The sequence below is a fragment of the Gekko japonicus genome, unplaced genomic scaffold (assembly GCF_001447785.1).
Source record: "Gekko japonicus isolate JY-2015 unplaced genomic scaffold, Gekko_japonicus_V1.1 scaffold709, whole genome shotgun sequence".
Taxonomy (NCBI): Eukaryota; Metazoa; Chordata; class Lepidosauria; order Squamata; family Gekkonidae; genus Gekko; species Gekko japonicus.
In genome coordinates, this window is record NW_015169796.1 from 693,075 (window position 1) to 710,126 (window position 17,052).

The 17,052-nt window shown below is 47.7% G+C and overlaps 1 protein-coding gene across 1 annotated transcript; it reads left to right on the forward strand.

Moving 5' to 3' along the window:
* Positions 1-1,027: 1,027 nt before the first annotated feature.
* Positions 1,028-12,762, forward strand: LOC107115363 (melanin-concentrating hormone receptor 2-like). Its single transcript, XM_015417053.1, has 3 exons — positions 1,028-1,485; positions 4,401-4,943; positions 12,500-12,762. The coding sequence occupies exons 1-3, from the start codon at positions 1,028-1,030 to the stop codon at positions 12,726-12,728; spliced, it is 1,230 nt and encodes a 409-aa protein (XP_015272539.1). The 3' UTR covers positions 12,729-12,762.
* The last annotated feature ends 4,290 nt before the right edge of the window (positions 12,763-17,052 follow it).

Genomic DNA, 17,052 nt, shown 5'->3' on the forward strand with positions numbered 1-17,052 from the left:
CCCCCTGCCGAAAGCCCCCCTACCAAGCGTGGCCCATTCCTGCGACCTACCAGCCCTTGGGAGGCTCTGCCGGCAGGGGCTGGGAAAGGTGCTGGGCAAGGCAGCAGCCAGGCAAAGTGGGTCAGTCGGTGCGGAAATCTTTTGGCCGGCAACTGCAGCCCTAACCAGCAGAGGCAGGACGAGCCGGCCTCGGCGGGCGGGTGAGGGGAAAGAAAGAGGTGCCCGACAGCAGCCAAGGCCACGAACGTCGCCCCCCCCCTCGGAGTCTGGGAGGAAACTTTCGGGCCCTGCGCAACACCCTGGTTAGTGCTTGGATGGGAAACCACCAACAAAGACCCAGGTTGCTTGCACAGGCAGGCAGTGGCAAAACCACCTCTGAATATCTCTTGGCTTGAAAACCCTATGGAGTTGCTGTAAGTCTGTTGCAACTTTACGGCAGAAAAAGAGGTGCCTGCCACACCAGTCTTAAGGCAGGTTGCATGCATGGCCTGGCCAAACACGTTACCTGTTCTTTTATTCCTCTGATGCATAGACCATTTCTGGTTGGTACCTTTGGCAGTGTATCGATTTACATTGCTGGGTTTTCTTAACTAATTGCATCCTTGATTTATCTCCCAGGGCTCCCTATGTGAGGAAGAGACCAGGTTGCAAATGACAGGTTTGTTCTATGGAGACAGATTTAGAACGAGCATGTAGGATGGACAGCCCCGCACACAAGAGGAACCCCCCAACCAGGGGGCTCAGCTACTGAGTACATCCCATTTTAAAACAAACCCAACTCTCCTGCCAAAACATCCCTGTGCGGGAACTTTTGTGCCTATCTGCACCAGCACCAAATCAGAGGGCTTCTTCTGAAGAAGAAAACGAATTGTGCTCCGTCAGGATTTTGAACATAAAGATTGTGCCACTGTCCAGCTCCGACCCACAGAGCTCCTCTGACTCCTGTTTGTTCCTTTGGGTGGCCATGTTGGCATTTTCTTGGCTCCCGGAGCAGCCACACACCAATACCTCTCCCCCCGGGTCCATCATGGGCATTTTGCTGGACAGAATCCATGACTCCTCCACGGATTTCAGCATCTCACCAGGGACACCTCGCCCGTGTCTGCCGAATCAGTCTCAAAGAGACAGTGAGCTGGGCTTGTGTTGCTCTGAGGGATCTCAGGCGGGCGGCAGCTCCCTGGGGCCGGCCATCTCGTTAGTGCTGCCTATCATCTATGCCCTTATCTGTGCCAGTGGCGTCCTGGCCAACGGACTGGTCATCTCCGTAGTGCTGGGCTGCAAGCAGAAGGTAGTGTCTGACATCTACATCCTCAACTTGGCGGTGGCTGACTTGCTTTTCCTAGTTGGGATGCCGTTCATCATTCACCAGCTTCTTCAGGAGCAAGGCTGGATTTTCGGGGACTTCCTGTGCTGGGCGGCTACCACCATCGATCTCAACAACCAGTTCAGCAGCGTGGCCATCATCACTCTGCTCTGCATAGACAGGTATTGGCTGGGAGAGTGGAGAAGGAAAGGAAACGAGGTGGGGAAAACGGGATCCCTCAGTTCCTGGGACGAGGAAGCAATGTGATTGGGTGAGGAGAGGACGGAAGCTGCTGGAGAATGTTGGACTAGGATCTGAGAGACCCAGGTTCAAATCCCCACTGTGCCATGGAAACTTGCTGGGTGCCTGGACCAATCGCTCTCTCTCGGCCTAACCTTCCTCACAGGGTTGTTGTGAGAATAAAACTGGGGATAGGGGAGAATGAACTACACTGCCCTGTGCTCCTTGGAGGAAGGAAAGGATAAAATTTCATCAGATAAATAAATAATGGGCATGCTAGGAGAACTACTGGCAATATGTTACAGCTTTAAGACAGTGATTCAAGATGCTGTTTGCAGAATGTTAGTTTAAGCCTAACCCAGGAGAGCAGATGTGCACTGAGGTATCTTGACGGACAGAAGCACAGTCCACTCTCCCTTGGAAAATAGGAAAGCCTGTGGATATTTGAATCTGTTTTGTACTAGTGCTGAGCAGTGTTCCCTCTAAGCTGAGTTGGTGCGAGCTAGCTCACAGTTTTTTAGCCTCCGGCTCACAGATTTCTGCCTCAGCTCAGGAAGGATGGCTCCAGAGCAAACTAATTTATGCAATAGCCAAATTGCTCACTCACAACTTTAATGCCAGTCGCTCACAAAGTAGAATTTTTGCTCACAAGACTCCACAGCTTAGAGGGAACATTGGTGCTGAGTATTATATGGTACTACCCTTGGAAGTTGAGACTCAGATATCGCTTAGCTAAATTCTGTCCGTATAGCAGGAATACATGGTGTGTTCCTGGTTTGGCTTGTTACCTATAGCAAGAATGGCTGCAGGTTCCATTTCCTTGTGTCCTTGGGGTGTATGTGGGGGAGCCATAAAGCTTTTGGAGGGTTTCGCAGTAATCAGCTTGAACACCACGTGTTGTTCAGGTCTAAATTCTGAGGAAGTTAGGAGTAGTGTGAAAGCAGGTGGCAAGAATTTGGGCAGTGGCCTGGTTCCGTGCCCACCTGGCCTGGACTAGGAATGGCTGCAGTTACCATTTCCTTGTTTTTAGTCCTTGAGGTGTATGTGGGGGAGCCATACAGCTTTTGGAGGGTTTCGCAGTAATCACTACATACAGCTTGAACACCACGTGTTGTTCAGGTCTAATTTCTGAGGAAGTTAGGAGTAGTTTGAATGAAAGCAGGTGGAAAGGATTTGGGCAGTGGCCTGGTTCCGTGCCCACCTGGCCTGGACTTTTCCTCCTTCCATTTACAGAGGTCCTTGTGTGCCCTCCCTTAAGATCACAGCCCAACAGATTCAGTTGGGCTATCCCCCTTCTAGACCACCAAGGAAGACTCTGCAGAGGAAGGCAATGGCATCTCTGCTTCTCACTTGCCTTGCTGGGGCTTGGCGGCACTTTACACACAGAAACATACCCCTTCTGTCTTTCCCTTTTTCTCCTCATGGCTCTGTGGTGTTGTCTCTGTTCTCTTTCCATGTTCCTTGTTTCCTGCTTCAGCTGTCACCCACCCTGTGTCCTGTTGCCATTCTTTACCCCCAACTTAGCTAGGCACTGTTGAGCTGGAAGTGAAGCGTGGCCTTAGCAGACAGTAGCATTACCAGAGGACGTGGGCTGTGATGGGGCATCTGGCTGCCGTGCGTTTCTTCAAGACAGGCCCCTGCTGCTTGGGGCAAATGTTTCATGTTGCAGAGTACGGGACCGGCTCTAGTCCCTGCCACTTTTTGGTGGTGCACAGTGACAAGTGGGAAATAGGAAAGATGTTGCTGCCGTGGAAACTTGAATGGGGGAAGTAGGCATGTCTTTAAGGATATATATGAATGAGTGCTGAGTCTTACAAGAATGTGGAGCTAGAACGAGAAGTGTCTGAGGTGGACAGGCTATCTAGGATAATATGCATGCCTGCTGTGGTTTATTATTTATTTTATTTAACACATTGTAATGTTGCCTTTCAACCTGATCAGGGTTCCCCACAGTGGCAAATGTTAAAACATTTGAACAATTAAAAACTACGTTTAAAACAATAAAATAATTCAATAAAACACATAAACAAACAACACTAAAACCAGCGAGGAGGGCTAGTAAGTGTTATTGGGGGTATGCCAACTGGAATAAAAAAAAGTGTTCACTCACTGACAGAAGACACCGACAGATGCCAGTTGTTTGGTTGCTCTGTGGAATAGGCTGCGCTGTAGAGATAAAGGCACCACAAAAGTTGAGCACAGACAATATAAAAATGAATTAAAATAAATCAGTTTATTATTGTTGTTGTTCAGTCGCACAGTCGAGTCCGACTCTTCGCGACCCCATGGACCAGCTCCCGCCAGGCCCTCCTGTCTTCCGCCGTCCTCTGAAGCTGGCTCAATTTCATGTTTGTTGCATCGATGACACTGTCTAACCATCTCATCCTTTGCCGTCCCCGTCTTCTTTGACCTTCAATCTTTCCCAGCATCAGGGTCTTCTCCAGGGAGTGCTCCCTTCTCATTTGGTGGCCAAAGTATTTGAGCTTCAGTTTCATTATCTGAAACTGTTCAGTTTATTATACAATGCACTTAAAATACATATAGGCCTCAAATTAAGCCTTTTGATTGAAAGTCACCAAACTATGTAGTCCTTAGTATACAATATACAGTCCTTTCATTAGGTGACTTTCAGTCTAAAGGCTAAATTCAAGGTCTGTGTTTTTAAATTTGTATTTTAAGTGCAATGTATAATAAAATGATTTATTTTGTTTAATTCATTTTTATATTGTTTGTGCTCAACTTTCACGGTACCTAATTCAATTTTTGGGCTAGGTATCCCCCCCCCCTTTTTTGGGTCTGACCTGTAGAGAACCTGATAGCTCCTTTGACTCCAGTCTCTCTCTGTTTCTCCTCCCAGGTATGTGGCAGTGGTATACTCTTCTACCATTGGCCAGAAACGGACCTTGCGCTGTACAGCTCTGATCAACAGTGGCGTATGGGTTGGAAGCCTAGCTCTGGCCACACCTGCAATGCTGTACACCCGGGTGCACTGGGACAACAAGACCGAGATCTGTCTCATTGACTTACCTGGTCCCCACAGTATGTACTGGTACACCCTCTACCAATCGGTGGTAGCCTTCGTGTTGCCCTTGCTGGTCATTACTGTGCTGTATTCGCTGACTCTGCACCACCTTTTCCGAGCCATGAGCCGCGTGCATAGGAAGGCATCTGCCCGCAGCCGGAAGGTGACCCGCATGGCGCTTACCATTATTGCTGCCTTTTTTGTCTGCTGGACACCTTACCACGTGCTGCAGTTGGTCAACCTAACGGCCACACCTTCTGCTACCTTCTTCTACTTGTACCAGGCAACTATATGCCTCAGCTACGCCCACAGCTGCGTCAGTCCCATCCTGGTTATTTTCTGCACTGAGTTCTTCCACGAGAGGATGGCCCAGTCCAGGTGGGGGTGAGAAAAAGAGACAATGTGGTGGGAAGAGGTTCAGTGGAAGCCTATCCTGACAGGAAGTCTATAAACTTAACATTATGCAGCCTTTCAGATATGTGGTTCTCAGTGGACCAATCCAAAACGGGACCTGAATTGGGATTCTCCTGGAACATCCAGAATCCTGTCATCCCAAAAGGGGAAGAGCCATGGCTTTGGCATGAAGAAGGTCCCAGGTTCAATTCCTGGCAACTTTCTGACAAAGTCTGTAGAGCAGGGGTCTCCAATCTTGTTGAGCCTGTGGGCACTTCTGGAATTTTGAGGATGGGGAGTGGGCACCACCACAAAATGGCTGCCATGAAATATCGGGGTCAATTGCAAAATGTTGGGAGGTTACAAACTGAGCGCCTTTTTCTGATAGAGACAGCTGTTTCTGAATGGGTGCTTCTTGCAGACACAAAGTAGATGCTTCCTGGGTTCTAGCCTGGAGAACCAGGTTTTATTCCCCACTCCTCATGAAGCCAGCTGGGTGACCTTGGGCCAGTCACAGTTCTCTCAGAACTCTCTCAGCCCCACCCACCTCATAGAGTGTCTGTTGTAGGGAGAGGAAGGGAAGGCAATTGGAAGCCACTTTGAGACTCCTTTGGGTTGAGAAAAGTGGGGTATAAAAACCAACTCATCTTCGACGTGGTCTTTGTGCTTCACACCCATGGGATTCAGTGCGCCTGCGCTGGATCGATCGGTATTGTAGCAAGCTCTAACGGATTTTCGTGCCCAGACCTCAGGCATGCGCTGGAACCCCAGCCACGCATGCACAGAGGGGTGGGCACGGACATCCCACCAGTTCCTTTCTTTCTGCCGCGCTGGGAGCATCCTTTCTTGGTCGGTGAGATTGGTAGCTATTTTTTCCTCAGACGACTCTTCGGATTTTGTTCAGTCAACCCTCTTTTTCCATCGTCTTCTTTGTTTTTTGGTTCTTATATCTTAAAAAGAAACCTTTTTAGAGGGGGAAGTCTTTTTTTACCTCAGTTTGGCCTTCAGCCTCTCCCGCCCCCCATTTTCTTCTTTCCCCCCCTTTTTCTTCTTCGTTTTGTTTGTTTTATGGAGAAAAAGTGGGTTTTTTTCAAACGTAGTACTGGGTGCGGCAGTAAACTCACTCCGCCTGACGACCACTGACTTTGTATTTTTTGCCTCAGTGAGATACACCGCCCAGAATCTTGCCAGCACTGTGCCAAGTTTTCCAATCAAACGAGGAAAAATCGAGCGGCGCATCTCAGAGTAGCTTTGCTGGAATCAGCGCTAAACCTCGCTTCCGGCATGGATCCAAACATACCTGTGAGACCATCGACATCGACGGCTCCGGCGTCAAAGTCCTCGTCCAACATTGTCCAGTCGACATCAAAGCGTCCAGCACTGACAACGCAGTCTTCGGCATCCACTTCCGTAAAAAAGGAGAAATTGAGTAAGGACCACAAGTCTGCCAAGAAGGCTTCCTCTAAGCCCCTGAATGCGGCAAAGTCTGGAAAAATCGTGGGTTCTGCACTTGGTAATGCCCCTAAGGTGCCCCCCATTCTGTCGACAGTATCGGCATTGGAGTCTCCGATCACCCCACCGATACCAACATCCAACTGATGGACTCCCCTATACACCAGCTAGACCATGATACGCTGGCGGACATGCGTCCTTTCTCCGACATCGAGAATGTGGAAATCCTCAGCCGTCCCTTGGGCGGGGATTGTTCTCCCTCCGCTCAGTCATCAGCGTTGCCACTCTCGGAGCTCGGTACCGATATCGGTACAGGTTGACATCGACAGATCTCTTCCACCATTCAATGTCAACCCCCCCGCCTTTTTGCCAAGGACCGACCTTTCGATATTGATGCTTGGGCTAATAGGGGCCACTCCCGGAGACAAGAAGTTTCCCTATCCCCCAGACACCCCTGCTCCAGGAGTAGATCCCCATGGGTCTTTCTGCCCCCACCACCTCCTGCTCTCTCGTGGGATCACTGACAGCTACGCTATCTCTACGGGGCTTATCCACCGTCGTCCATGCCATGGTTGACACCGGTAGGTTATTAGGATTGGGATCGTTACTCTGTGCATCGATCCCGGTCTCCCCGCAGATCGAGGCCGACACCCTCTGCATCTCTTTCCTATCCTCCAGACCATTCATCCCAAGATCCTCCTCGACATTGACTGGATCAATGTCGACCTCCCAGTCCTCCTATTCCAACGCAGTCGATCCCAGATCCAACTGGTCAAGTGGAAGCCACTCTAGCACAACTACCAGACCCCGATTTCTCTGATTTTTCAGATGAGGATTCTGACACGGGAGTATCAGAGGCCCACAGCTCGCGTGACCAACCATCTCCTAATCAGGCAGTGGCTGATGACCAACCCATATCTCCATCAGAAAACCTAACCTCTTATGGAGACCTCATTAAGAGGATGGCCCACTCCCTTGGTCTTTCTGTGGTACAGCCGCAACCATTGGTCACTGATGCCGTATTTGATGTTGTACAATTGGATACGTCAACAGCTATAGCGTTGCCCATGTCAACAGTCCTTTTACAGGTGGCCAAAACGCAATGGGATAAACTATCATCGGCTCCAGTGTCCACATGCCGCATGGACCATGTGTACAGGGTCCAGGAAGCAGGAGTGGAATTCTTATTCACCCACCCTCAGCCAAACTCAATGGTGGTTACTTCGTCATCCAAATTGAAGAAAACCCATTCTGCCCCTTCAGACTGGGAGAGCAGAAAGCTAGATTCATTCGGTCGACGGTTCTACTCCACGGGGGCACTCGGTGTGAAGACCACAAATTATTTAGCCTGCATGAGCAGGTATCAATATACCTTATGGGAAAAGCTTTCTGAGATGTTAGCGACTCTTCCGAAGGACAAACAGCAGTTCGCCTGCACCATCCAAAAAGAAGGCATGGTGCTAGCAAAGCAACAAATTAATACTTCTAAGCATGTTTTAGACACCTGCTCAAGAACGATGACTTCGGCCATTGCTCTCCGAAGGCATTCGTGGCTCCGCAACACTAATCTGCAGACGGACACCAGGGCATATATAGAAGACCTCTCCTTCAATGGCCTTGGTCTTTTCAATAGCACCACAGACACCATATTGCAAGATATGGACAAAAGCATAAAGGCCTCTCACACCCTGGGCATTTCTTCCTCCACGAGGCGACCCTGGCAAAAACGCACCCCAAACCGTAGTCTCCTGAGTGATTGTGGAGGCAACGTACATCTTCTGGAGGCCAGAAGCCCACATTTCTGAAACCTAGGTTCAGATCGGGACAACAACCCCCTTGCCATAAGCAGGTTAAGTCCACAAAACAGGGTTTTTGACTTCCATGTTCTGCAGTCACGTCACACCCGTCTAGCGCCTTCCCTCCCAACTTGGTGCCTCATCACCACAGACGAATGGGTGCTGTCCATCTTGACCCATGGGTACTGTATAGAATTTATGCAGTACCCCACTACTCCAGTCTTCGTTTCCACTCCCCCTTCTTCAGCTCTTCTGGAAGAGGTCTCTGTCCTTCTGCGCAAGGAAGCCATCGAGCTGGTGCCACTTCACCAACATGGCACGGGATTCTACTCCCATTATTTCACCGTTCCAAAGCAGGATGGAGGTGTTTGACCAATCTTAGATCTAAGGGCGCTCAACTGCTTTGTGGGCTACCGTCATTTCCGCATGGTGTCCTTGCAGCAGATCCTACCACTTCTCCGGAAGAATGTCTGGATGGCCACTCTAGATCTCCAAGACGAGTACTTCCACCTCACCATCCACCCATCCCACCGTAAATACCTATGCTTTGCGATTGGCCAACATCACTACCAATACGCAGCTCTGCCATTCGGTCTCTCAAGTGCAGCGAGAGTGTTCACAAAGACAATGGTAGTGGTCACGGCCTTCCTTCGTCTCAGGCCGTGACCTCCATTTACCCATACCTCCATTTACCCATACATCGACGATTGGCTACTTGTTGCAACTTCTCATGACACCCTACTCTCTGACATCAACGAGACACTGACCCTCCTGAAAAACCTGGGGATACAGGTAAATCTCGAGAAGTCTCAACTTCAACCGGTCCAGAAAAAAAACTACATCGGCGCACTGCTGGACTCGATAAGTTGCAGAGCCTACTTACCACAGAGCTGGGCCGCGGACATTGTGAATCTAGCCACTGTGATGCGTACTCAACCCTCGGTAACGGGTTTCCAAATACAGAGACTCCTTGGCCTAATGGCCACTACTACATCCATCCTGGTCTTCGCCAAGTTGAGAATGCATCACCTACAACTTTGGTTTATACGCAATTTCAATCCAGAACGAGACACACACTATACCAGTCTATTCCCACCTGCCAAAGTATGGGACTCTCTACTTTGGTGGACTGCTCCACCCAACCTTTTCTGGGGGGCACCCTTCCACCCTCCATCACTGGAGATCACCCTTATGACAGATGCATCTCTCTCAGGTTGGGGCGCCCATCTGATGGGACTCTGTGTCGGCAGCAGATGGGACACACAGAAGCGGAACCATCACATCAACTTTCTGGAGCTACTTGCAATACAGTTCGCTAACACCAGTTTCCTGTGTCACGATCCTTATGGACAATACTACTGCTCTCAGCTACATAAACAGACAGGGAGGCACTGTCTCTCAACGGCTCTGCGAGCTGGCCTTCGGTTGTGGGACTTCTGCATCGCCCACAACATCTTCCTAATCGCCACGTACATACTGGGGCACATGAATGTGCAGGCAGATCAACTGAGTCGGGGAGGACTTCGTCTGCATGAATGGGAAATGAATTCTACATACCTCCTCTCACTGTTCCACAAGTGGGGGTTCCCTCAAATAGATGTTTTCGCCACCAGGGTGAACAAAAAGTGTCTGCAGCCGAGGAGGCAGGGACCCGCAGTCTTTGGGGGTCCAGGGACTTTCTCTACCTCTTCCCCCTGCTACCTCTGCTTCTGAGGGTGGTGTGCAAAATCATCAGCGACAGAGCATATTGCATCCTCATATCCCCATAGTGGCCGAGGCAGCCATGGTTCTCAACCATACTGGATCTGTCAGCAGGGATCTACCACCAATTTCCACCGGTTCAGGATCTCTTGCGCCTGAGTCTCCTCTCCTATACCACGATGTTCCACGACTGAAGTTGACAGCCTGGAGAGTGGTATCAACAGTTTTTCCTCCCGTATAGCGAATGTGCTACTGAACGCCAGAAAGGCCACTACACGCAAATCTTACCATTATAAATAGCTACAGTTTTGTTCCTTTTTGGGTGCTGCTGTCCCTCGAGCCGCTTCCGCGGGTCTCGAGAAGGTTTTTTATATCCTTCTGTTTCCCGCTGACTCGGGACTGTCACATTCCTCGTTGAAAGTTTATTTGGCTGCACTCTCAGCCTACCACGTTCAAGTTGAGGGATGCACACTTTTTTCGCATCCTCTTTCTAAATGTTTTTTAAAGGGACTGTTATACCTTTATTCTCCTATCAAACGTCCTGTGGACCCCTGGGACCTTTCCCTGGTACTTTGCCAACTCACTAGAAAACCTTTTGAGCTGCTCGCGACTTGCGAGTTGAAATTGCTGTCGTGGAAAACAGCTTTTCTGGTGGCTGTCACTTCGGCGAGGCGAGTGGGGGAAATACTGGCATTCAAACATGATTCTCCTTACCTGTCATTTTTGCCAGATGGTGTCTGTCTTGTTCCTGACATCTCGTTCTTGCCAAAGGTGGTTTCAGAGTTTCACCTCCAAGCAGAGGTCTTCCTCCCGGATTTCTTCCCCTCTCCGACATCCCCGGAGGAGAGGCTATTACACACGTTGCATACAAAGCGTGCACTTCTGTTCTGCCTTCAGAGAGCTCGTCCGACGAGATGTGACTATCAACTGTTCGTTTCCTATTCTCCAGCCAAGCTGGGAACTTGTATCACGGCTCAGCGTTTGTCAAGGTGGATTGTAGATCTGCCTCTGCTATCTTATTGCCAAGCAGCCATTACTTGGCCCTATCAGGACTCATTAGCGTGCACTTCTGTTCTACCTACAGAGAGCTCGTCTGACGAGATGTGACTGTCAACTGTTTGTTTCCTATGCATCAGCCAAGCTGGGAACTTGTATCACGGCTCAGCCCTTGATGTCTGCAAGAACTCTCGTACCAACATGGGACGTCACATCTTTGGCTTCGCAGTAATGATTTGCCAGCATCCTCCTCCAGGTAGGCCACTGCTCGCTATTCTCCCATGGGGGTGAAGCACAGAGACCATGTCGAAGATAAACAGGTTGCTTACCTGTAACTGATGATCTTCGAGTGGTCATCTGTGCATTCACACCTCCCGCCCTCCTTCCCCGCTGCTGTCAGCTTCTATGTTTTTATTGACGTTGATCTGAAGAAACTGGTGGGATATCCGCACCCATCTCTCTGTGCATGCGTGGTTGGGGTTCCTGCGCATGCCTGAGGTCTGGGCGCGAAAATCCATTAAAGCTTGCTACAATACCGATCGATCCAGCATAGGCGCACTGAATCCCATGGGTGTGAATGCACAGATGACCACTCGAAGATCATCAGTTACAGGTAAGCAACCTGTTTTTCTTCTTCTTCTTCTTCTGAAGACCCTCTTGCTTCAATGAGAAGAAGAAGGAAAGCCAGGACTGGTGTTTACTTGAAGGAAGTAAAACATTGTAGAAGAAGCAGATGGGTGCCAGGAAATCCATGGGCTGGCTGTCAGATCTGTTCAGAGCAAATACTGGGTGGTAGGATACATCAGTGGTGGGATTCAATAAAATTTCAGCTTCATGTTTTCAAATTTCCCAGCAAAGAATTACAGGAATTGGGATGACCTGCCAAGTAATAGAGGAGACAGAGGAAAGGAATAGTGCATACACTGTAAGGGAGTAGTGGAAACTGTGACATACAGTGAAGAGGAAATAATAGGGAAGAGGAATGGATGTGGTTAGAGTCCTGGGAAGGTGTGCAGGGCATTGTGACTTCTCATGGGGCAGTGCGTCATAGCATATATATGTAATAATTTAATACAGCAAAGCTGCACAGCCAGGAAAGTGCAGAATCGTGTGCAATAAACTCACTGCAATTTAGTTAATTGCAAATGAAAACAAGAACTTACTTTTATTAAAGCATATTCACATTCATATGCATTTTGTTGTAGAAGAAGAAACAGTTGAATTAAATGGTATTATTCCATATTACAAGTGGCCTGCTAATTCGGCTGCATGTGTGTGCAGGCACGAGATCATGAGTGTGGTCTTGTGTTGCACACACAAGAAAGGCTGGCAGAAACTTCGGAGAGAGAACAAAAGCACAGGAAGAGAAGGGGTCAGAGAGACGTTTCTAGCATAGACAAAGAGAGGATCACACATGTACACTGTCTGGTTCTAGAAAAAAGGTAAATATTATGCCCTCCGATGATCTTCCAAATTTGGACCTGATTGGATCCATTATCCCTAGCAGTAGTCAATGCCTTCAGCTCTAGATCAGCCTCACAGGGCTGTCCCCTTCTTTTATCTCTTGTTTCACCACCTCTCTGTCTCCCTTTGCAGGTACTGCAGATTTCTCACCAGGTGGAGAAAGAGACGAGAAAAAGCTTCCTTTTCTATCCCCGAAAGCACAGCCATGGTGTACAGCCCTCAAGTGAGCCACGGTGTGCCTCCCTGCCATCACGATCCATTTGGGACAGAAAAGCCTTTGTGTTCCCTTACAGAGACCACCGGATTCAGCGATGTTGTCAGCGGGCACGAGGAAGGCAGTGGGGTTCAAGAGCCTCTGTGATGGGTATATGGATATGGTAATGATGTTTCTCCTGAAGCACAAGGTCTGAGGGCATGTTGCAGTTCTGGAAAAGGGTTCAGGTGGGTGTTGACAAAGCACATCACAACCCAAGAGCCTCCTGGTAGCAAGAGAGTTATGGTGAAAGGGCATCGCACCTCTTTGCAGGACCAAATGGAAACCATCTAAGAACGCTTGTGGAAGAGAATTAGATGAGGACATTTGGAGTTGTGGGCGGGATGGCTTGTGGCAGAGCTGGACCTTAGTGTTCTGTGATGAATGGGGTAAAAAGCCTTCATGGTCAGTACTCACTGAAACGTCCAGAAAAACTGGGAGATGTGATCGTGTCAGGGCTAGTCTGTGTGTGGAAAATATTGAAGGAAAGACAAAGTGTGAGAGATTCCTGGATCCTCCCTGGTGAGGGAAGAGAAGCCTGAGGGACAGGCTAGAAGGATGTTGTAAAGACAGGCCATGTTTACGGGCTTGTAGAAAAGGACACGAATGTGATTTTTTTTAAAAACCAAATCTGACAGAATAAATGGTGAATCCTGTCATTGTGAGGAGCTGCGGTGGCTCAAGTGGTTAAGACACTGAACTGCAGGCTGTGGAAGGTCAGTAGTTCAGCAGTTCGAGACCTGGGTGCCGCATGATGGAGTGAGCTCCCATCTCTAGTTTCAGCTCCTGCCAACCTAGCAGTTCGAAAGCAAGAAATTGCAGGTAGATAAATAGGTACCACTTCGGTGGGAAGGTAACAGCATTCTGTGCACCTTGGTGTTTAGTCATGCCGGCCACATGACCACGAAAACGTCTTCGGCTTTGAAACAACCCTAGAGTCGGATTCGACTGGCTTTCGAGCAAGGGAACCTTTACCTTTACTGTCATTGTACTCTTCAAATTGTATGTGTTTATGTTGGGGAGAGAGATCCTAAGCAGAAGTAAGTCCATTGAATGAATTTACTTTAGAGAGCCACTGTGGTGTAGTGGTTAAAGTGTCAGTTCAGGATCTGGGAAACCCAGGTTCAAATCCGCACTGGACCCTGGAAGCTTGCTGGGTGACTTTGGGGCAGTCTAACCTATCTCACAGGGTTGATGTGAGGATAAAATGGAGGAGAGGAGCCCAGTGTAAGCTGCTTTGGGTTCCCATTGGGGAGAAAGGGAAGATATAAATAAAGTAAATAATAACTTCCGAATAAATGCATACAGGACTCGGAGGTAATTAAGACAATCTAAGGCAGTGTGCATCATGTGTATATAGGAGCACTCCTGGTAATTTATAGTTATTTTACATACTGTCCAGATATTATATAGTCACAACAGCATCCTAGGCAGCCATAGATCACTGTTCTCTAGTGTCCACCTAGCTAAATTCGTGCACTCATGTACTGCATTCCAAAATATGGTGCATATCTTAACAGAATTCCAATATCTCTGGTTATATTTCATCCCAGTACATGAATCAGGGGTGTCAATGAAATGTTATCCATACAGGACTGTCCTGTCTTTCGCAAAAGAGTTTTTGGTACCGTAGTGACTACCGCAGTTATTGTGATATATACTGTATTAGAGCCCTCTTTCATCTGATTAAGTGGGTTGTAGCCCATGAAAGCTTGTGCCACAATAAATCTCTTTGTAAGGTATCACAGGGCAATTTTGGTTATGCTGAAACATGTTAGCACAGTACCCCATCTAAAGCATATTTTTCCTAGATACCATGATTTGGGGAACTTTTTAAAAAGAAAAGTAATTGTTGCAGGGTAGAAAGAAGCCTTGGATCTAGATGGTCTGTTCTACAACAAAAATAATTGTTTCCTGCTGTTTTAGAGGGTTTTTTAATAAAACTGATCAGAATCACTGTACTTAAGCATTTTAGCACTTTCTGTTTCTTTGATACTCTGTTGATTGCCAACCTCAGGTTGCTGGCATATGTGACGAATAATGAAAATCAAGACTGCAAAGGAAAAGTGGAGGCGACAAGGGGAGAAATTGTCTTTGCAATACTCTGCAGTTCTTCTGTAGTGTTCCTGATTTTTGACAATAAGCAATTGCAGTTTGCAAACTCTCAACATCCATGGAACTCTTCTACATTAACTTGTTTACCGGGGAATGCCTGAACATCTGCCATGCACACTGTAGATCTTGGAGACTTTTTTTAGGGTATATGCTTAGGGTGAAGGCAGACATTCATTCTAAATTAAATCTATATGTCTAAAGATGTCTGTTCTGAGCGGCTGTGGTATAGGGGTTAGGGTGCTGGATTGGGATGGGGGACACTTGGGTTCCAATTCCCCCTCAGCCACTAAGCTCCTTAGGTGACTTTGGGCCAGTCACTCTCTTACCGTCCATCCTAAGTTACAGGGGTGTTGTAAACATGAGGACATCACGTATACAATTTTGAGCTCCTTGGGGAAAGGGTGAGATAAAAATATAGTAACAGCAAATGCAGCAAAATAGCTTGTATGTTCACTTGTTTGAAAGGCTGTAAATGTATGTCCTCCTAGCTCAGAGGTGTCAAACTCATTCATTACAAGGGCTGGATCTGACAAATGTCACTTTGTCCGGCCGGGCCATGTGTGCCATAAAATGCAATGCCGGGTAAGAGAGCTTTATGAAGCTTTATAAGCTTTATGAAGGACACAAGCAACCCCAATTTACAATATTATTTTTTTACTAAAAATACAAACAGGCTTAAAACATTAGCACTCTTACTGTATTTCCTTAAAGTATCATCCTGATGCTCACCCTCCCACTTCCAGCGGCTGTTACGCATTTGCACTGGACTGTATACAGGGACATAATGCACAGCCTCTGTCATCTGGCAATAAACATAACCCTACCAATGGTGGATTTCCCATTTTTACAAGCTCTAGCCCAGGGGTGGCCAAACTTGCTTGATGTAAGAGCCACATAGAATAAAGTCAGATGTTTGAGAGCCGCAAGACATGAACAAATATTACACATTTTTACTGGAAAATATGCAAATTTGTTTTTTATTTACATTAAATGAGACTGCCAAAAATAATAACAAAAGCGGTAAAAGCAGATATTAATAATGACATTTATTTGTTCAATGATATTTGTTTGCTAATGATATTTAGCTTCCCCAGCTGCCCTGCCGGGAGCCGCACAATATGTGTGAAAGAGCCGCATGCGGCTCCCGAGCCACAGTTTGGCCACCCCTGCTCTAGCCTTTTAAAAATTTCTATGCAGTAACTCCCCAGAAGTTGGCACGTTAACACATGAAGGTTAACACACCAAGGTCAGCATTGTCTATCCTGACTGGCACTGGTTCTCCAGAGTCTCTGGTCTTTCACATACCTGTTCCTTCTAGCTGGAGATGCTGGGGACCAATGTTCCCTCTAAGCTGTGGAGTCTTGTGAGCAAAAACTCTACTTTGTGAGCTACTGGCTTTGAAGTGGTGAGCAAGCATTTTGGCTGCTGCATCAATTAGCTTGCTCTGGAGCCATCCTTCCTGAGCTGAGACAAAAATGTAGGGTCTGGGTAAAAGTCGGATCTAAATGGATCCTCATGAATTCATATGATTTTTACACTGAAACGAAATAAGACCACCATCATATTGTAGGCCATGTGTTAGTCTACAAGGGGCACCACAAAAATCACACACCCACAGATTCGTGGCACCACAGCAGCACAAAAACATGATTCCAAAGGACGGATCCTCATGAATTCATATGATTTCCACGCTGGAATGAAATAAAACCTACATCATACTGTAGACCATGTCTTAGACTATAGGCAGCACTCCAAAAATCATGCCCCCATGAATTCGTGGCTCCACAAAACTGCAGAAACATGGTTCCAAAGCATGGATCCTCAGGGTTTTTCAATTGGGTCACCCGAAACACACCATCAAATCACATAACATGTCCACGGCCACAGCCTGCAGCACAAAAATCACAGATCCACGGCTTTGTGGTGACACAATTCTGTAAAAACATGATTCTGAAGCACGGATCCTCATGGATGCTTGGGGTTTTTGTGTTGGGACACCCCAAACATACCATTAAATCCCATATCATGTCCATGGCCACAGCCCGCACCACAGAAATCACGGTGCCATGGCTCTGTGGCAACACCATGCTACAAAAACATGGTTCTGAAGTATGGATCGTCATGGATCTGTATGGTTTTTGTGTTGGGTCACCCCAACATCACCATTAAATTACATACCTTGTCCATGGCCACAGAATGCACCACAGAAATCACATGTCCATGGTTCTGGAGCATGGATCCTCATGAATGCTTTGGGATTTTGTGTTGGGACACCACAAAAGATATCATTAAATCCCATGCCATGGCCACTACTTAC